The 22,389-nt window shown below is 35.7% G+C and overlaps 1 protein-coding gene across 1 annotated transcript in view; it reads right to left on the bottom strand.

Annotated features, from left to right (window-relative positions):
- Window positions 1-22,389, bottom strand: part of LOC149085804 (tectonin beta-propeller repeat-containing protein 2) — a 58,255-nt gene that overhangs the window by 20,338 nt on the left and 15,528 nt on the right. The window contains exons 6-9 of the mRNA XM_089232223.1: window positions 17,329-17,750; window positions 13,146-13,511; window positions 10,394-11,291; window positions 1,313-1,519 (exon numbers count right to left, since the gene is read on the bottom strand). Of these exons, the coding sequence (XP_089088349.1) occupies window positions 1,313-1,519; window positions 10,394-11,291; window positions 13,146-13,511; window positions 17,329-17,750 (1,893 nt within the window). The remainder of the gene's footprint in view (window positions 1-1,312; window positions 1,520-10,393; window positions 11,292-13,145; window positions 13,512-17,328; window positions 17,751-22,389) is intronic.

Here is a 22,389-nt window from a genome sequence, read left to right as displayed (position 1 = left end):
CTCATGGGTGGAAATTCGAAGGGGAGAGGGGAAGGTATGGAGGGGGCATCTCCCCTCAGCATCAAATACAGAGCCAACTGATCTAATGTGTATGGGTATATATGAACTGATCATCATTATCATTGCCGCCCAGCAATCATCATCTTGTCCCCCCCCCCAGACTTTCAAATTGTCTATCTCCGCTTATGGGATATGCATCCCTTAACCCTTTAAGCGGCCTTTAAAATTTTCCTGATTTGCATTATAACCGCCACATTTGAAACTGCGAAAAACCTTCACAAATTGCTACCTATTTTCAAGAATTATTTTCTTTCCAATTGGAACTGATAACTGCTTCCCCCACCCTAAGAAGAAAATTTACTCCACCCATCGCTTTCCTTTCCCTCACTATGATACAAAAACACCTGCCATGATGTATGTGGCTTTCTAGGAAGAGAAATACTTTGTTTTTGGAAATTTTTTTGGTATTATTTATACTGAGCATATATTTCTTTCTCCCTCTTTTTCTCGCTCCTTCTCTTACCTAATCTTGAATAAGAGCAGTTGATTGATTGGACGGGGATGGAAAACATGTGTTTTACAGTAAGAAAAACTTCAACACATTCTTAGAAGAAAATATTTTGGGGTAGCTGAGATACAGCAAATCAAGTTCGATGAGATATATCTGGATTGCTGCTGAAAGGGTTAAATATAGGTGTCCCTATTCTGAGTGTTCCTTGAATAGAGGTTTACTGTATATGTGTATTCGTTTCCCGGGTTTGCTCCATGTACTGGGAGCATACGAGAAGTAACAACCCATTGTAAAAGCATATACATGTCCAAAAAAAATCTTTTGGAAATCACTATCCAAAGTAAACATCCCAAAAAGCCATTGTTAATGCTGAAGAAGCATTGTTGTCTGACAGTTTGTTGCCCATTTTTCGGGTATTTACCCAACTCGGATAAACTTTCAAACCTATCCACCAAGTTAATTCCTGTTACAGTCGAACCGTGATTGAATGCCACCATTTATATATTGCAGAACTCTGGTGCTATAACGAATTTGGCATTATATCAAATCACAGTTTAACATGTGTAAAGGCCTAGAAATGGAAGATTTGTTTACTGAAAATTTCTACGCCAAGCAGGTTTGGCATGACATGGGTGAGGGCACTATAACTGTGTTCGACTGTATACTTGGTAACGCTTTTGAAACCCCCATAATTTATTGAGTTCACGCTATTGTGAGTGAAATGCGAGTTGAAAAGATGAGCATTCCAATCAATTTGATCATAACTTCAATATTGTAAAAGAAGCTGGCAAAAAAACTTACTTGACTTCTCGTAATTTCTTATTCTCATGATAAATCGATTCAGACATGCAAAACACTTTATAATCGCTTGTCAGAGCCCAAACAACTTTTTCGTGACAGGTCAATTGAATGAAATCACGATTGCATTCAATTTCAGCAGATGGATAACCAAATGGCAACTCGGGTGATAAGTTCTTCATAGCAATGAATTTACCATTGGACAAATACCTACAAATCAGGAGAAAATAAAACAAAGGAGAAGCTTAGTTGATTCAGTCTCAACAACAATATAGCTAACAAGTTTTCGATTTCTCATCAATAATATGCAGGGTGATTACAATTAAAGTTTTGATTTCGAAACAATGTAAAATAAGAACCACTGTTCAGAATGACTTTAAAATGTATAAATATTCCTGAAGCAATGTAGTTTGGTTTGATGAGAGAAGAGGGAAAAACACTCTTAAAAATTTACTATTAGATGGCACTGTGGACTCTTGAAACATAGGAAATTGGCTCATAGAGTGGAAACATGCTACATTTCATGGACAGACGAAGCCTTTTTCTATCCGCAAGGTGCTATAAAATTGCAGAATGAATAAAATTGCGGTTGAATCATTTTTTTTCAAAGAGATAGGTTCTGCAGCTCCTGTTACCTGTACTGTCACTGGCCAGTGGTATGAATATCGTTTGCGCAACCCTATTAATATCAGCATCATAGTGTGGATAGTACAATTTTTAACAAGATGCAACTTTGTGATTTCAGATGGGCGAGTGCTAAAGAACCATTCCAAGAATGGCACGACAGTTGGTGGTCACACTCACCTGACCTTAACCCTTGCAATTTATGGCTTTCAGGAGTACCTCGAGAATGTTGCGTACTGTGATCTGATCGTAAACTTGGCTGATTTTGGTTGAACATGCAGTTTTTTTCTGTCACCTCAGTGCAGAATATGGTGGAAAACATATACTGTATTTCTCCTGAATTAGCTGGGAAACAGAAAGGGGGGACCAGCATGCTGGGAATACTCTTGGCATTTTGGGAGATTTGAGTCACACTGGGAAATTATTAAATAAATTTATTCTAAAAATCTATTAAAAGGGTTAAATGCATATTGTGATTCTTATTAAAACTCGCTTTTCCAGGCTTGCCAGGAAACTGACCAAACAACAACATTCAAAAATTTGGCATCATGCCAAAACTTGAAGTTTTATGGCATGCCAGCTAATGTGTAGAACATTTCTTGCATAAATTATTGGTGTCCATTTCAGTGATGTTCCCATGAAATATGAACTCATGCTATGCTAATTAAATTGTCATTTTGCCCTGCCTGGCTATTGTTTCTATTCTACTTCCGATTCCATCCCCCCTCCCCGTTTGACAAATAGTGTCATACATCGGTAAATTTTCACATGTTTTCTTTATTAAATAATATTCCATTATTTTGTAGAGCCACATACACTAATACTGACCAAGCTGTGATGTCACACATTCTCCATGTGTGTGCCCACGTGGAGTGAGTGGGGATGACGACATACAATTGCAAGATGCAGTTGAGTGTCAACTGCAAATAAAAATGTCAATGTAAATAAAAATTATTTTAGCTAATTTTCTGTTAACCCTTAACTGGTGTGGTCATTTTGACCCCCACACATTATTCATCTTGCCACCCCCTTGAGAAAGAAATGCATCTGGACCATCTTATTTTCAGAACCTTTCAAGCCAGTTTTTATTTTTATTATTTTTTTTAATTTTATAATAATAACGTGATCCTCACGTATTCCCAAGGGATCAGCATGATCCGTCCCAGGAATTTGTTAGTGTTAGTAAACATCCATGCCCGAACCGGGATTCGAACCCAGACCTGCACAGTGAGAAGCTAGTTCCCTAACCACTCGACTGCCAGGCGGCATGTGAGTGGTGTTTGACAAATTTATGATGTTTTTCTACTTTTTCTTCCCTCTATACCAGTTTCCCAACCTTTTTTGTCCCATCGCCTCCTTCTTCAGAAATTTTTTTCTCCCAGCACCCCTAACGTAATCAAATACAAATACAACGCCACAACAGGCAAAATGCCCAATGAGGTGGCTGAGAAAAAGATGCCCATAAAACCCATAGAATCCTATGCTATATCAGACCCGTCATTTGGGGGGGGGGGCGGGGAGGGGGGGGGGGGCTTTCGAAAATACACTAAAAATGGTATATATATATATATACATACATTGAGTACATGTGCTTTGTCCCCCCCCCCGAAAAAATTGAAATGACGGCCCTGTGCTATACCTGTAGCTTCTATCGCCTCCCAGGAACATTCAATCGCCCCAGGGGGCATTAACACCCACGTTGGGAATCACTGCTCTATATCATTGATCAAAATTTTTGTGGGGTCAAATGACCTACCACACCATGTCTTGTGTAAGGCTTTTTTGTCTGATGGCCGGAGTGTCGAAATGCTGTCTCTGAAGAGCTGCAGTTTTCTCGATAATGGTTTCAAATTAATCATGACGCATCAGATATCCGAGTTTGAGCATGAGGATAGTGCTATTAGTGAATTGTATGTAAGCTCTGTGTGATGAACATGTTGTGCTGTTGTTTGCAAAGACTGTTTTCGACTTCGAATATGACTAGTTTTGGTGCTCATGAAAACATAGTAAGTATTATTTTAATTTGCAAATTTCATTTTCTGAGTATAATTCAATCGTATCTGTTCATTTTTCAATAATGAAAATTAGGTTGAAAAAAATTTAATGTATTGTTCTGGATAATTTTTCACAAGACTTTGAGATTGCAAAACAAGAAGCGGTTCGACGAACAAACACAGATTTATTTACAGAACAGCAATTTACACGTATTTACAAGCTAATCAGAGAGCTAACAACTTCCTCGCAAAGTTAAATCACAACTGACTTTTCATACAGTCTCTCCCTATTCTGGCATCTCGCATCTGCTATAACCCTTATTCTCATTCTCCCTATATTTATAGGTCTGCCGAAACTTCAAGAAAAGGAACATTCTACTTTACAGTTTCCAAGTTGGCGGCACCACCGTACGGGGATGTTGAACCACTCTCTGGAGGGGCAGAACTTTCTAGAATGTTCCCACCAGTTCTCTGACAACCGTAGGTAGTCTACAGATCGTAACAGTATTATTTAAAAAAATTGCAAAAGTCATGTATCTCTCCATTTTTTTCAAATGTGTGTCTTAATAAAAGAAAATTTTTGGGAAAATAATTAAAGAAATTTGAAAAATTATTTAGTGAATTAATTGATAGATGAATTGAATCATGTGAAAAACCCATTGCTTTTATGGAAACTTCTTTTGTTGATTTTTTAAACTTTTTATTTACTGGGGTCAAAATGCCACCACAATGGTAGTTAGACAGAATTTCCACAATGCCAGTTAAGGGTTAATTTATCTAAGGTAATTGCGTCCCTCAAGAAACAACCATCAGTGCAACTTCAAAAGTATTCACACAAATTTTCAAGACATTCTGATGAGTGGTTCTTATTTGAAATTGGAACGTATGATCACCCTGTATTTAAAATACTGTCAAAGGTTTTCATGATTAGTATTCAATTTCCACATTATCTTCTAAGAAACCAGGCCTGGGAAAAAATTACTTCCAGAAAATTTTCCTCTCCCACAATTATTGTGGGCATTTTTAGAGATTTTGTGCAAGATACACACTGTAACAAATGCAGTAAAAATAAGAATAAGCTCCCTGCTTTAATTCTTGATTTATACCCATGAAAATACATACCAAACAATACAAAGAATACACTGAGAATGTGTAAGACCTAAGCCTGAATCATCCATTAGTTTTTTGTGTCCATTATAAACACTCTGTGGCATAGTTTGTCCTGGCCTAGAGTATGTCACCCAGTTTTTGAGACCCTATCTCTACAAAGATATAGACTTGGTTGAAGGGGGTGCAAAGAGCCACTAAATCACTAATGGGTATGGCTTCAGCAAGGATACTTAACGAGTATGCAAGGCTTTAGCTACGAAGAAAGACTTGATTCGTTGAATGTTTTCTTTGGATCAATTATATATAGGCACTAGCTATAATACCCGGCGCAGCCCGGGTTTTCTTCAATGAGGCTTTTTTAGATCACGTGATATCTCCCTCTCTTTTTCTTGAGGGACATACAAACTGTGTCCAAGTTAACCAATATGGCGACTTCCTGCACAATTCATGAAATAAACAAATCTAGATTTACAGAAACGTAGAAATGAATATATATTTTTCCTTTTTTTAAGGGGCGCTATGTATTTCGATAAACCTCCACCCCCTGAACTTCAAGTTACCCATCTGCCTGTGTCAGCTTTCAAAAAATGCTTAACTAACTTTGGATTTTTTTCGATCCACTTTTTACGGGCTCATAATTCATTTTAAAATATCCTAACCCACATGAATTTATGCAAATAAATATCAAAAGACAATACGGAGACATTAATTTTCATGCTTGAGAAGATATAAATAAAAAGTTAAAATCAATGTTATTGCAGGGATATCCAACTCAAAAGTAGGTCCGGCTAATTACTTCATATTTAATCTCCTGGGCTTCGTATATCTCTAAGCGAACTCAATATATATTTCAGAAATCGAGAATTCAATACAATTTTTAAAATTATTGATGGGGCAGAAAACCCCACCAAATCTCTGCATTTCTACAGTAAAATCGGCAATTTTAACGCTGATTTCTATGGAAATCATCCTTTGCCTGATCCTCAAACTGATGCTGATGATGATTATGACGTCTATTCGAAAAACCTCATTACTGGGAGGATTGAAAAAGTGGCAAACCATTATAAAGGCATAAACTATTATACATATACTAACAGGATTAAAGAAGTGACAAACTGTTGTAAACGCATATACACGTCTGAAACGCATTGCTAGGGAACCACGGTAACCAAAGTAAACGTTCGGAAAGTGATTGTTGAGGCCCAAAAACCATTGTTACCCGATAGTTTTTTGCCCATTTGGGGCATTTGCCCTGCTGACGAAATTTTAAAGTAGCCTATCGTTCAAGTCGGGTCCCCTTTGGTATATATGCAAAATTTGGTGACGATTGATCTAAAATTGTAGAAAGAACATACACAGACAGACACACAAAAAATCAATTTTATATATATAGATTATATGGAGATATGATTGAAGTTTCAAGATTTTCAAGGATACTGATATGATGGATCATAAAATATTGTTATGACATCATTCAAATTTTTAGACTCAGCGGCACCAGTTTCGATTAGTTAGACACAATTCCAGATGGTTGTTTTTTGTTTGTCGTTTTGTTTTTTGCAGTGACATTTTTTCCCCAACAGGGTAGTAAAATGTATAGAATAGCTTACCTTCTGATATTGTGAAATTTCCTTGTGATCGATTTCCACCTTCAAGAAGAAATGTGATAAGCTAGGTGGGGAGTAGTCAAGAAGCCATCCATACTTAAATGAATGACAACTATATTTCTATGAATAGATATTTCTGCTGTTTTGTTACTTTTTTTGGCATTAATACTGGGTAGCTGTATTTAGGCTATGACAACCATATTTTTATAGGTTTTTTTTTTCCTTCATTTTTCTTCATTTTTTCCAGCCACCTTGTTGAGCAATTTGCCTATTTTGGCTTCTAATTTTGTATTTGAATCTTTGAGTGTGAATATTAGTTACTAGAATAAGTAACTACCTAGACCAGTGATTTCCAGTGTGGGGCAATTTGAGTTTTTCTATGAAGGCCTGGAACTTTCAGAATCCCCCTTTATTTTTTTATATCAGTTCAAATTTTATTTTAAACAATTTCTTGATGTGTGTGTGTGTGTGACTTCTTTCTTTATTTTTGTCTTTCAGTGGAAAGGATTTGACTAAGGGTTCTTAGTATTTTGTTACACAGAAAATTTGCGCCAGTAAGATAAAGCCTATGGAACCCCTGTGCCAATAAAATGAAGGCCATGAACGTATTTAAAAATTAATATTCTGTGTATAGCAATGTAAACACAATGAGTTAATCATTTTCTTATCCAAGCTCACCAACTCCCTGAAGTCTTTCAGAGGACCCCTGATTAAGAACCATTGCTTTTAACTAATTAAAAGTAGACAGAAATGGAAGGACAAAGACCCCTGGATTTAAAATTCAAGGCGGCAAAGCAAAGAATTATGGTTTTTACATTTGGGGGGGGGGGGGGAATTTGTTATGGAACCATGAAGTTTCACTGTGGGGGGGGGGGTCCCCAGACAAGAGTACAGGGGAACATTAGCATTTCAGAGATGGTTTGGTGAGGCATGGCTTAAAAAAAGTTGGGAACCATTGACCTAGACCAGGGGTCGGCAACCTTTTGAGTCGGAAGAGTCAAAAATTACAATTTACAAAATTTCAAAGTTTTTAAAGAGCCACATTTCAAAGAGCCACATACGAGAAGCTGGGCATAATGAAATATAATTTATCAAAAAATATGTATAATATGTATTTTAAAAATATAATACTTATTATGTTACCTACCTTTACTTCGGTTTTATTATTATTATATATATATATATATGTACATACATAACTTTGAGAAGATAATTCGCTTCTAACCCTTTTACTTGAAACAACAAACTATACGTCACAGCCAAAGCACTGGTGAAGACGCCAAATTGTCTTGCGTCGGAAGCGAATTAAAACCTACATAGAAACATCCGACGGCGGCGTCATTCAAGAGCTTCCGATGGACTGACGACAGTGACGACGCGTGTCAAGGGGGAGGGGTGCGGTGAAAAGCGAGTACAAGTGGCTGAGAGATAGAATCGGTGCCTAATCCTCGTTAATCCATTCAGAACGACTTTTAAATGGTTTTTTTTTTGATAAAATAAATAATGTTTGCGTATGGAACTAAAGAGCCGCAGCTTCACATCCAAAGAGCCGCATATGGCTCGCGAGCCGCAGGTTGCCGACCCCTGACCTAGACTGATAGATCTCTAACACTAAGGGGGGGTGGGAAAAAGTTTACAGACAACTGAAAAACTGTCATATCTTGAAAACTTGTGCTTATAGATGCATGAAGATGTTATAGTAATAACTACAATAGTAACTGAATATTTTCCACTGAAAATAGTTTAGATGGGTGCAGCAATTTTTTTCAGAAAAAAATTGTTAAAATTATAGTAAAAATCAAAACCTGGAAAAAGGTATAAGGACAGCGTTTACTGACATTTAAGAAAGAAATTGGCATTTTTCTCATGTTAGCATAACGGTCAAAACAATTTTGATCAGTCAAACACTGTGAAATGAAATGGTTTTCTGAAAGTGTGAAGATGCCAAAGACAAAATGTTTATTGGACATTGAAAGGGCAAAAAGGTTGCCCTCAGGGTAAACGAGACGCTATGAACATAGACGTACACAGAATTGTATTGCGGGGGGGGGGGGGGGGGGGGTTAAATTTTTTTTCCTGCAAGATAACACTATAATCTCAGCTTGAGAAGGGGTTGGAGTTTCCTCTCCAAACACTTTCCCTTTGCGTATGCCAATGGTCTTGAAATGATGAGAAGAATTAAAAGAGATTGAAGATTGTGGGTTTAGAGTTTCATAAATGGCCCGAGAATTATGGACTGAAAGCTTGCGCAAGAAGGGTCTATTCTCTTACCATACATCAGAAAAAAATTCTCAGATTTTACATGAAAAAAAAAAAAAATTCTCAGATTTTACATGAAAAAAAAAAAAAATTCTCTGATGTAATTTAGAAGGAATAAAATTTTCTTTGCACATGTCAAACTGTGCCTAATGTGATAAAAAAATTTCAATGTTTGGTATACAAAACCGAAATGCGAACCTTCCTTTATAAAACAGCACAGACAAAAGGGACACGATTTGGCCAAAAGGATGTATTTTTTTTATGCCAAGTGGGATAAGGATGCTTTCTTTGATGAGAAGCACTTTAGATTGACTCAATAGTATTATATATCACTGACATATGCAATGACAGGTCATATTTTGGAAATATAGGATATCAAGGCAGCTTAGACAGAATTTCTATTTCCAGAGGCATCTCTTAATACTTATAGACAGTTTTCCTTTGAACAGGAGAATGTGCCGGTACATGCTTCAAATGCTAAAAAGTGTGTTGATTGTGAGCCAAATCAGTGGGAACCCTTTGAGTGATCATTGAGTTCTTTTTTTAATCATGTATATATAGCACTTTTATGGCATTTTGTCTCACAAAGCGTATAGAAATGGTACATAATACAAAACAAATGTCATCTTATTGAAATTATCAAACAAGCATGATTGCACAACAAACCAGACGATTACACAACTAGTTATCAATGACTTATCAATGCCGTGTTGAAACATAAAGATTATAAAGAAAGAAAAGTGTTTTTCTACATTAAAAAAAAATTTTCAATTGTACTTATACTTTTTTCCAGGTTTTGACCTTTGCTATAATTTTATTTTATTTTTTTTTGGAAGTAGTGCAGCAGCACTCATCTAAATTATTTTTATTGACACAAGTTTAGTTACAATAATAGTTAGCACTTTAAAAGTTTCATGCATCTACAAGCACAAGTTTTCACGTTATGGCAGTTTTTCGGTTGTTCGTAAACTTTTTCCACCACCTTAATAGACATAAAAATAACAGCAAAAATGAACCCAAAATGTGATGAAAACAACAGCTAGATACGTTTTCCATCATAATCACCACTATCACGTCCTCTTCTGAGATTGGCTTCACACTCTTTGTCTTCCTCCTCTTCTCATGTGGCTGGCCATTTTCTCTACATCTTGAACAGCAAGTAACACCTGCTATATGAGTTTTTTTTATTTTTTTTTTATTTTTCCATATTCTTAGTGTATTCTTAGTTTCTTCTTCCATCTGTTAGCTACTGAAGAAGAAACTTCATACAGTTCTGGAAAGCAATAGCTGTTTTCATCACATTTTGGGTTTACTTACATTGTTATTCTTATGTCTATTATGTCACCCAAAAGGTAAAATATTTCTAACACTGATTAGGTAGCTCATTCTTCATAATACTGAATCAAAATATATACAAAGACAAAAAAGCTAGTAGAGAATAGTAAAATCTACTATGTGCATGTCATATCTAGTGTCCACAAACCACTTACCATCCTACATCGTCATAGACTGCAATGGATGATACATTCTGAGCAAACGGCGTCCACCTAGACTGTGCAGAGTGATTACTCGACTGTTTCTCCATGGCATAGACAGTCCCTTTATACAAAGCCCAGATGATAGTCTCAGATGGGGACACAGCTATTTGTTCCGTGGGCTGCATGAGTTTTTTCCACACTAGACCCAAAACTGGGAAATTCGATACATATAGGCAGTTATGATTATCCGCACAGAACACGTGTTGATTACTTATGCTCAGGCTTATTATTGTTTCGGGCCCTTTGTACTGAACCCAATCAGAGCCTAGTTTTGGATCGCCTAACTCGATGTCTCTATAGCTATCACTTGAAGAAACCATAGCTTCTTTGTCATCATCTTCTGGAGTATCTATCTTTCCACAATGGTCCATAGTGTTGAAATTTACACCATCATCGCCCTCATCAGTTTTAGAGCATTCACGCTTTGGAATTGAATAAATATCAGTCACATCAAAGAGATACTCTTGATGCTCCTCTTCATGACTACTTTCAAGAGCAATCTGCTCATTATCATTACTTCGCATATCGTTATCAATATTTTGTGAATTTTTGTTTATATCTTGCACCTCCAATTCTTTTTGTAAAGATTGGTCATGATCATCAACATTTTGTTCGGTTGCCAATGTAACAATATCTATTTCTTCTGGTTGAGTAGGCACATTATTTTCAGTATCGCGAACACAGTTTTTTTCTTCTGATTTCACATCAGCCTTGGGGTTCTCAACACTGCTCGTTACATTGTCATCAGTCTCAGCAACATCTGAATGATCTAGCGATAGTTTCACTTTATCAGGTGGTTGTGAATTCCCTTTATCGACAACATCATTGTCACAGATATTTATGACCGGCACTGAAATGAAAATTTCACACAAAAATGAATTTCTGGAAAAATTCCAGAACTTCCAACAAAAGATGAATTTGTAAAAAGACTACTAAAACAATGTGATGAAATTTAAACTTTCATACATAAAGCTAATGTGCACTTTTTTACAGCATATGTGATTTTTCTGCATACAAAATATAACCTGCTTTACTGAGAAATTAAATTTTTTGGATGTTTTGCTGAAACTAATATTTAGAAAGAAAAGTGATTTGTCTCCTCCAGGAATCGAACCTGGGACCCCTTGCATACCAGCCACAAGTGCGTTAACCAATACACCAGAGACACACATTTCAATTCTTTATAACATGCATTAGTAGCGTGAAGTGCTGAATGGAGACTTAGCAGCCTCTCTTAACTACAGCAATTTTTGCCCCAGTTGTCATTTTTGTATTAAGAGATGGTATTTTTTCGGCCTGAAATATACTAAGAAATTGAATTTTCCCATATAACATCCAGAAAATTCAATTTCCAGTATATTTCGGGCCGAAAAATACCATCTCTTAATATAACCTGCTTTATTACAGTTTCTGGCAGTGTTTCCCAAAGTGTGAGACATGGGTTCTAGGGGGCGTCAACAATCTTTGTCAGGGGCATCACAGCGAGCTGGAGATAGTGATTTGTGTGCCTATTTATGCTTTGAGAAGTCGTTCTTTTTTAAGTGAAAGCATCTACTAGACTATTCTGGGGAATCACAGATGAACCATGCATTGGGCAAGAGGAAAGCTGTGGGTGAAAAAAATTTAAGAACCATCAGTTTATGGTTACCATAGTCTGAAATCCTGAAATTAAGATACCAGTCAGATGGAAGCACTTTTTCCCCCATATCCAAAGTCTTCCCTCTATAGTCAGATACAAGCGGTCGCCCCTACACACCCACATCCCCCAAAAAATTTGTATTATTAGCGTAAATGGGAGGGTTGAGGTGGAAATCTGCCCCGTTCACTGTTGATTCTCCCCCTCAAGTTCAAAGAGCAGGCTGTTTGAAACAACAGGCTTGCATCTGCTTATGTCTACAACAGATGGCACCATGCGCCAGGGCTTGAGAAATCAAGAAATAAAATCTAGGTGCCAACCAAATATTTTAGGAGCTAAGCATATTTCTTTTGTCAGATCTAGTAATCATGCATAGAAAAATTTTAAGTGTAAGTACGAATATTTTTGGTATTGGCAAACACTGAGAGGAAAGAATGAATTGTAGAGTTGATGGAATGCAGGAAAACCCAGAGCCATATAATAAGGGCTGCTTCATGATGTGCCAGAGTCAGTACCAGCTGACGTCATTGCCCCGACAGAACTGGCTAACTGCCATTGGAAACTTACTACTATTATTAAACCATGTATGCACCTCGTCCATATTTATCTGCGGAACTTCTAACAAATTGGCACATGTTAGAATGTGCATGTACATGTAGTGAACCTGATGGGAAGTTTGTTTATGTGTAATGCATGTTATGAGCAGTGTTTTTCTAACTATGAGTGAAGTGTAATGATTGAATAATTATATCGTTATAAGCCTGTTGTTCTCTGTGGCAAGAACTTTTTACTGGAAATCTGCCCGTATTTGTGCCTCAAACTTAGGAATCACAGAAAACAGTGAAAATTTATGTGTAACATTGGGTTGTATGGATGCCCTGAACTTCACTTCCATTTGGCATTTGTATAAGAATCTTGCCTTTGGTACTTTTAGCAGTCATTCCCTTTACAGTGCTACCCTGTGCCAAATGCCAGAACTGTCAGAGTGAGCATCGGCTAAATGAAATGAAACAGCAAAAAAAGGGGGAAGAGAGAGAGAAGAATAAAGAAACATCAGACACTTTTTACCTTTGTGTTTCTTCTTCTTTTTTTTCTTTGGATTGGGCTGATAGACAATATCATCATAAATATTCACTGAGTCAGCAGTCTTATGCGTAACAGCAACATCATCAAATAGTCTCAAACCAGCGAGATCGTTATCTAACTCGACCACATCCGGAAGATTGCCAGTGACAGTATGAGCTCTTTCTGAACGAGACGAACTGCCCAAATTCTCATTGTCATCTAGCGCAGAAGCATCAGAAAATTTCCTTTTGACCCAACTCAAAAACTTCGGAGCAGGATTGTCTTCAGTGAAACTTTTCTGCATGGCTTCTAGGAATACTTCACTGCTCGATTTGTGCAGGGGCAAAGGTATATCTTCTTCTTTTGTCTCTGGAAGAGAAAATTCTGTTTTAATGAAATGTAATGGTGTCAATACTGAACCTGTATAAAGAGACAAACTACAAAACTACAAATGTCCCCATTGCCCATGTAAAAATCAGACCCTTTATATCAAAGGCAGAATAAGACGGGATGCTAAAAGTCAGGAGAAGGCCATCTATGCTTTGCTTCTGCAGTCTCTGAAAAGAGATGCTTGTTATGTGTACTGCTTTCATAAATTTTTTAAACTATGAATGAAGTGTAATGATTGAATAATTTTGTCGCTGTTCACTACAGAGAGCGAAAGGTCTAAAACTGTACAATTTCCTAATCACTACACTACACTACACTCATGGGTAGAAAAATTTATGGCAGATGGCAGCACTACGCATAACAAGCATTACACAGAAGCAAACTTTACAATAACCTCACAACACGTGCACACACACACACCTTCCAACATGTACCAATTCATTAGAAGTTCCACAGAAGAATATGGATGAGATACATGTGTGGTTTAGTAGTAGTAGTCTCTGAAAAGGATACAGCTATCAATATATTGAGCTGAATAGATACCTTTATAATACAATATAAAATTATGTCCTTTCCGACATGGAAATATTTAACCCTTAGCAATTGCATAGGAAGATTTAATCATCCTTTAGTTTAAGAAAATAGCAGGGTCAGGGGTCCTACTCAAAAAATTATAAAAAGTATGAATAAAAAGTAGGACTGGGGTATCCCCCTTAGACAATATAATCATAGTATAATTTAAAAAAATCCCTGAAAAAAAAAAAATTTATAGCATTATTTCAGTACCGTAAATACACACAACTATGGTCCAAATGCCTGTGCTCACTAAAACATCGATATTCGAAATGCTAACAACATCTAATGGACTATTTAATTACTAAAGCAAAGCGCATAGATAGTGTAATATGGAGATGTGGTTTTAGGAAACCTTTCCTCAGATACTTTCCCGTGAATCAGCTGTTAGTTGGGGTTATGTTTTTCACGTTATCTTTACAGCTGCAAACTTCCTCAGCTACAAGTTACTACAACGAGCTGTTCTGTGGTATTGATGCTCTGTATTACAGGTTGATTTAGTACTTACATATGTTTAATAAAAAATTTTATTGTTGCGTGCGTATAAAAATATTTATAGAAAAAATAATAGAAAATTTTACTTTGCTCTCAACTATGGTCCAATTATTTTTGTGGACCACAAGCTGTTACCCGCAGTTTCACTCGCGTGGATTTGGTAATCTGAAAATTACTCATCGATGATTCCCCCATGTAACATTTGAACCCCTCATGACCCCTTGTGGGGGATGAATTTTTAGAAATCCTGTATTAGTGGGTATGTACTTTATAAAATACATTATTGACTAAATTTCATATTTATGGCTTCAATGATTTCGACTCAGTGATGATTGTTCCATATAACCTTTGAACCCCACTTTCTTAGGGGGGTTGAATTTTGGTTTCAACGGTTTTGGCTCAGCAGATTTCTCCATACGATCCCTATCCCCACTACTAAACTCCCCTTATGATCCCCTTAGCTGTTGAATTTTGAAAAACGCCTTCATAGTTAGTTACGTCATGAAACAAAACTTCTGTCCAAATTTCATAATGATAGCTTTAGTGATTTTGACTCTGTGTCATTTCTCTATGAACTCCCCTTTTTGATCCCCTTAGGGAACGAATTTAGAAAAGCCCCTTCTTCATCTTTTTCTAGCAAAGGGGATAAAGATGGATATGTGATATAATTGTAGTACATTCTCTCAACTATGGTTTGTAAGCAGTTTATAACACAAAATATTTGATGGACTATAGTTGGGACTTCGTAACACAACAGGTCCAGAATTTAATTTCTTTGAAATTTATATCTGAGCTACATGAAGAATAAAAAAGTGTTTAGCATCAATGCTTGATTTTTCTACAGGCAATATCAGCAAAAAAATTTTTTTTGAATAGCTTGAATACAGAAGTGATGATGAATATATCTAGAAAATGATGTTATTTTGGACCATAGTTGAGTGAAATTACGGTACCCTATAAGATGGACTCAAGCCAAAGCAAAATGACAGAAATGACTTGATAGCAAAAACAGCATACTAGCAACCACAGATAATGCTTTTCTGTCTCTACTCACGAAACATATTCCTTTTTTTTGGGGGGGGGGGACTTCTAAAGTGCAGAGTCTGTCAACTCTCTATGACAATGCACCGCAAATTATATATATACAGGCATACAAATTTACCCTGGAAAATAACACATTTCCACCTAATACATTTACTACGTTGTAATCAAATCTTTGTTTATCTGTGACATGTATTGCTACACCACAACAACTTGGTTTATAAACCTATTCATCTCAGGCCATCTGACAGAGATCGAAAGGTACCTGCCGAGACTTAAAACATAGATGCTAGGGCAAGTCCTGAAGAAGCGAAGGTGAGTATTTTTTGATTAATTTTTAAATTAATTTAAGAAAATTTTTTCATTAATTTTTCGAATGGATTTGTTGTCAACTTCATACCATTGAATTACTTTTAATCAAATGAATTTCATAAAATAAGAAATATTTTTGGAAGAACTGATTTAAAAAAAATGTGTCCTGTAAATAATGGGCCATAATGTCAATCTATATGTTCCACCTACAAAGGTTTAGCAGCGATTTCCATCCCGCACCAGCAAGATAGTTAGGTAGTGAGAAACATGGTGAAGGGAGAGAGGGGATGATAGTCACCCAGGTTATCATGCTTCTTGTGACAGCACGAAAAAAAAGTGCTCCCAGATACTAACTGGTTAGGCTCATTGCATAAGTTATTGACATTAATGTTTTTTGCATTGATGGAACATTATTATTTTTGTACCACATATATGCACAGATAACATGAAAATAATTTTATAAAAAAAATACTAGGTTATCCATATCCAGTGCCCAACTTTGACCTCAGTGGGCCCTGGGCAAAGCAGGAATTAGTGGGGTCCCCCTAGCAACTTGGGTCAAATATATTTGGTTAGTCTCAGTGAATATAATATGTTTAAATTATGGGGCCCCCAATATCATGAGGTCCAAGGAAAATGCCTCTCCTCGCTCATGTGAAAATAAGGCCCCCCACCTAATGTAATCATGATACAATATAAAATGATTTTAGCACCCCACCTCCCATAATATAATTTTTTTGTGTGACGAGGTAGCACTGCATAGATGCAAATTTAATAGCCTTCCCATAAATCGCTTGACCAATCAGAATAAAGTTTTTGAACAGTTTCATACCAAACTGTTTAATTACAAGATTGCAAATGGTTTGAATTCTTGAAAAAATTGATTAAAGAATAAACTACTACTACTAAATCATACACATGCATCTCGTAAATATTACTCTGAGAAATTTCTCATGAAACGATACATGCAGGAGTGTGGCGTATGTATATATGCATGCCTCTAACATATCTATATTGTCAGAGTTAGGCTTGTTTCATGTTATGCTAATGCTGCTGTCTGTCTTCCATTATTCAAAGTGAAAATGGAAAATGTCAAAATTTTCAGATTATACAAGTATTGCATTGAAGGTCTGTTTGCTCTCTTCAGAGACTTTTTGAAATGGGAGAATTTGCACCTGAAAGTTTGGAAAACTGCAGAAAACAAACACCAGACGATCACCACTGCATTGCCAACATGATTTGAACTGAAAGATTAAACTGCTAACTATGTAATGTCTCAAAAGATTTTTCAAGTTTGTTTTCATTCAAATATTTTTGTAATCCGAAAGCACGACAAAATGTAAAAATGATTTGGTAAAGAAAATAGTTGCATTACCTTCTGCATTCAACCAATTTGCTTCGGAAATCGACAGCCGCAAAAGATGCCTGATGCCTTGAAGAACATAAATCTCATCATTCGAAACAGCAATGTCAACAATATCTGAAAATCCACAGATGCTACAAAGAGTTCCTGATTCGGGATGAACCAGGACTATGCATTCTTTTGTCCATGAGAGCAAGAAATTTCTGTCAAACACTTTTAGAGGCCCAAATTGGAAATCTTTTAAAGCATCTTTGTTTGAAATTTCTCTCCGAAACATTACACTGTGGTGATGATCAGTGATTATATCCTTAAGTATAATAGTTTCGATGATAACACCTTCTTCATCAGATTTCCATAAGCGCTGCCCTGGTCTTGAGGCATAAACAATTGCACCATTTTCAGTTTGGAAAAAAACTGCTCCAAAATTGCCTGGGCTATTGAAAAAAAAAGAATAATCTCAAAAATGAAATCTTTTCAAATTATACTATTAATTATTAGAGCTCAGAAGTTTAGGCACTAAAAATAGTCAAAATAGATAGGCAGAGAGGCACTAAAAATTCTTAAAATAGGCACTAAAAACACCATTTATAATGCTTACAATAAACAAGAGTTTACAATCAGAGAGGTGGGGAATTTCAGGGCTCAAGTTTGGGCCCCTACTCTTCCTTGTCTATATAAATCACCTGCGTAATTTTGACATAAAGGGTAAATTAATTAGCTTTGCGAATGACCCCCCCTGCTTCAATATCCATCAAAGAATTTAAATACTCTAAATACTAACATAAATGAAGACTTATTAAGAATATGTAACTGGTTTCTGGCCAACGATATGAATATTAATGTTAACAAAACTAAAAATATATGCTTTTCAAATTAAAAAAAGACTGACAATATTATAACTCCTGAATTCTATCATATACGTATATCACGATAATACAGGAGAGAATTCAGGATCATATACACGATAATTCTTGTCAAGTACTAACAAATTGTAACTGCCAACACTTAGAAGTCTAATCTATTAAATATCTTGGAATTTACATAGATTCTAACCTGAAATGGAAACAATATAAAACATGTTTCAAATAAATTACGATTTTTTTCAAAGAAAATTTTTTTATCTAAAATTTAAAGCAAACAATAATTTTTACCAACACTGTACAATGCCGGAATTCAATCTGAAATAAATTATGGCCTCATAGGGAGGAGATTATATCGCTAACATCAACGAAGTTTTATGAATGCAAAATAAATTTATCCAAATTTTATCTAATTTTAATGGAAGTATAACTTTGACTAACTACATAAACCTTAACATCTTATCCATCTATGTATTTATATATTTGTATTTTCATAAAATATGCATTGCTACTCATAAAAATCGAGTTCTGTGCAATAAACGCAATGCTATTAAATCAGACTAAATAAAATTATAGTTATTCCTAAACTGAATAGAAATATTTTATGTAAAAACTTCATTTACTTAGCTCCAAAGCAATACAATAGACTACCCATTGATATTCAAAATGAAAAAAATGAATCCTCCTTAAAAAACTGTTAAAAAATTCATACTTTCCATTACTAATATTGAACAATATTTTTAAAATATCGTATTTTAGGTCTTGGTGTTCATTTGTCATCTATTTTTTTCACTGTAATTCTGAAATAACACTATAATGACTGATATTATATTTTAGTGAAACTGACACTAATGTTTGCCACATAATGATATTAATATTTTACATCAAATTTATTTATTTATTTGTTTCTTTTTCAAAAAAAAAAAATCGCCATTTTCATAAATCTAATAAATTCTAACAATATTAATGAAAACCGTTTCATTCATACATGATGAATTGTATTTATATATTTGTGTGAATTATATGTACATGAAATGAATTGTATTCTTTTTTATCTATGATCACCAGTATGGATCATATGATCCCTTGGTGATTTTGTCCTTGCGCCAATAAATCCAATTCCTTGGTGATTTTATTTGTTCTCCGAGATATATGATATATGAATAACAAATAAGTAAAAAAAAGAAAATTAATTGAGGAAAAGAAAAATAACTAAAAGGTAAGTTATTAAGGATTTTAATTGTTGCGTTTTCTTCATATACTGTTTTAATTATAGTTGAATGTGGATAGTAATTAGTTATTAATTTCATGCCGGAAATAAAGTGTTTGTGGCCCCTCAGAATTAGGTTGAATCTAGGACCACTGTTGTCAGACACAGAGCGCATAGAGAAAAAAAATAATTATAGAGCTCCTTTGAATTATGAATAATTCTCATTTATTTGTTGTATTATTTGGGATATTCATCATAATTCTTATACTTGTTTTTCAAGGGTGGGGGTCTGGAGTGACTGTAGGGAAAGAGTGGGGCAAGATAAGACAGTTGAGCTGCTGGCGGTCTTGGTGCTGCAAGCGAGATGACAACGTTTGTTTTAGTGGGAGAGATGGAGAAGAAACCTCTGTGTAATAAGCAGCCATTTTGATTGAATCATTTGGCCTGCGCAAAATTTTTTTGAAATAGTAGTGTGATTTCTCTTGGATAGTTTATTTGCTTCGTTGCAGTTTGATGCTAAATAAAAAGTCAACTTATTTATTTATAACTTCATAAATACTAGTAAAAGGTGTAATTCTTAGTGACTTATTTACATACTTGATTAATGGTCTTAGTAAAAACTTAATCAACAACGAGCATCAATCACCCGTGGTGCATTAATAACACGTGGGTGGGGCAAGACAGGATTTTTTTCAGTGCACCATGATGGTATAGTAACCCCTCTTATCCCACTCTTGCTGAGCCGTCTTTTCTTCTTTGGAGATTTACAGAGATGGTTGGGATGTATAAAAGGGGGATCCTGTGTGTGTGAATCAGTGAAAAAAATGCAATTGCATCGGTTATTAAGGGGAAACAGAAAAAAACATTGCTGACTCCTTTTAAGTTCCACAGTCAAAAAAAAAACACTGAGTGTTTTATTATGATCAAGAAGTAACAAGTTAGATAAGATCAAACCCAGGATGTGTAGTTTCTATGTACCAGATCGCAAAAATGTATAGAAATGCGTGTGTAAAAGCAGCTACCATCAGTGCCGTCTTAAGGCATGGGCCCACCCGGGCACGGCCCGGGGGCCTCACAAAAATGAGATCTGGTTGAAATTTTCGAGAATTTGCCTTGTAGGGCCTCAGAAAAATCACTTGGCCCGGGGGTCCATGATGCTCTTAAGACGGCCCTGGCTACCATGTCAACTGCAATCAATGGATTTCCAAAGACTAACATTTGGCCTGTCAATTAAGAAGTTTCTAGTGAACATGATTTTGCACATTCTGACACTACAGACAGCCTGTAAGCTGTCACCACCATCCTCACTTTGAACACTCCAGCCTGCTGTCACTGACACTACTAACCTTGCTACTGCTATCAAAATCCCCCAGTCTGTGCTATCAATGTCATACCAAGCAATGGGAAAAACATGAATTATTCCAAATGTTATCCAGAGAAGAAATCTAATCAATTTCTAGTTCCATTGGTTTCCAATGAAGAAAAAGAGGATTAAAAAGAATGAAAGACTACAGTTTTGATGAAATGACCATAAAAAAATGAACTTCTGGCAAAAATAAATATAAAAAAGAAGGGGGGAAAAATGAAAATGCTAAGAAAAATTGAAAATGGTCACACTGATTCTTCACCAAAGGCTTATGTTACTGAGTGTCTTTATTGTGGTAATTTATACTCACAGCCTGCTGAGGGCCGGATTCAGTGTTGGAAAAGTGAACGATGGGCTCATTGCACATGTGCAGGTGAAGAAGATGCAGAATTAGTTTATCTTTGTGTGTCATGCCAATATTAGCTTCATTATGTCCCACCCGGTGGGGCAAGATAAAGTTTTGTTCTTCAACTGAAACAAAAACTTTTTTAAATGAACTAAAAATATAAGTTCCATTTGTATATCATTATGAAAATTAGTGCTGTATAATAAAATTAAGTTTTTTCAAAAATTTCCAAGCATAATTGTTGATTTTATAAACCCAAAAGCACTAGGTATCTCATCTTACCCCACTTTTTCCTACCTGTCACATACTTCTGGGGGCAGTTATGGTCAATTTATTCGAATACTGAATATATATATCTAAACTAAATAGCTATGGTTGTTTGCAGTACATTTATAGTGTAAAAAAAAATCAAAACAACATGGGCTTTTGAAGGACTACAGCTCTGTCAGCTCCTTTTCCTACCTATGTGAACCATGACAATATATGACCTCTTGAGACAGTCGTTGGTCAGATCTTAGACAAAGTGTAGCCCAATGCGGGACCAAGACATATGTGAAGCATGGGAGAAACAAACTTTTAATTTTTCTTGTCTTTTCTCATATATAGGCCACCTTCGTTGGAAACAAAAACATTCATGTCTAACACCATCCGGCCAAAGTACAGTTAACGTATGGCAACACTATGTTTTCTATATCTCAGGCACTTGTCGCATTTAAATGGGATTGGGGGGAGGGCTTTCTGTTAATAATAAATACTAAGAGTGAGAGATTTTAAAAAGAGCACTGCTTATAAAGTTCCTAATGCTCAAAATATCCAAGTTCTACAGAATATGGGCTCTGAAATTCCCGAACAAACTTAAAACAATGTTAAAATAATCATTTATGGCAGAAAAAAAATTCAAAAAAGGTTTTTTTTACAAAAAATTTTGAAAATAGGCAAAAAAAGTATTTATGGCATTTTGCCTGAACTTCCACAGGCTCTGATAATTATATTTACTAAGCAATAGCCTTGAATATAAGGGATACCACCTTGTTCATAAAAACCAATGTTTGTGAAAATTGTGAGGATTGAGGATATTAGCTTGAGGTTTTAGGAGGGTGTCCAGTTCTTCATCACTAGCAGGGTTTAAGCTACAGTCTCATTTTTCGCAAAATGCGAAAGAAAATCGTAGAATGCAAAAGAAGTAGTAGCCACTTTCGCAAAAATGCATACAGGAGGTACGAAACGAGTAGAGATCCAACCATCAATCATTACATTACCATTGTAGTATTTTACTAAAGCTTCCCCCCCC

The sequence above is a fragment of the Pholcus phalangioides genome, unplaced genomic scaffold, assembly GCF_987345545.1.
Source record: "Pholcus phalangioides strain wild (caught in Gottingen) unplaced genomic scaffold, Ppha-v1.0 ptg000005l_1, whole genome shotgun sequence".
Classification (NCBI taxonomy): Eukaryota; Metazoa; Arthropoda; class Arachnida; order Araneae; family Pholcidae; genus Pholcus; species Pholcus phalangioides.
This window is presented reverse-complemented; position numbering and strand designations above follow the sequence as displayed.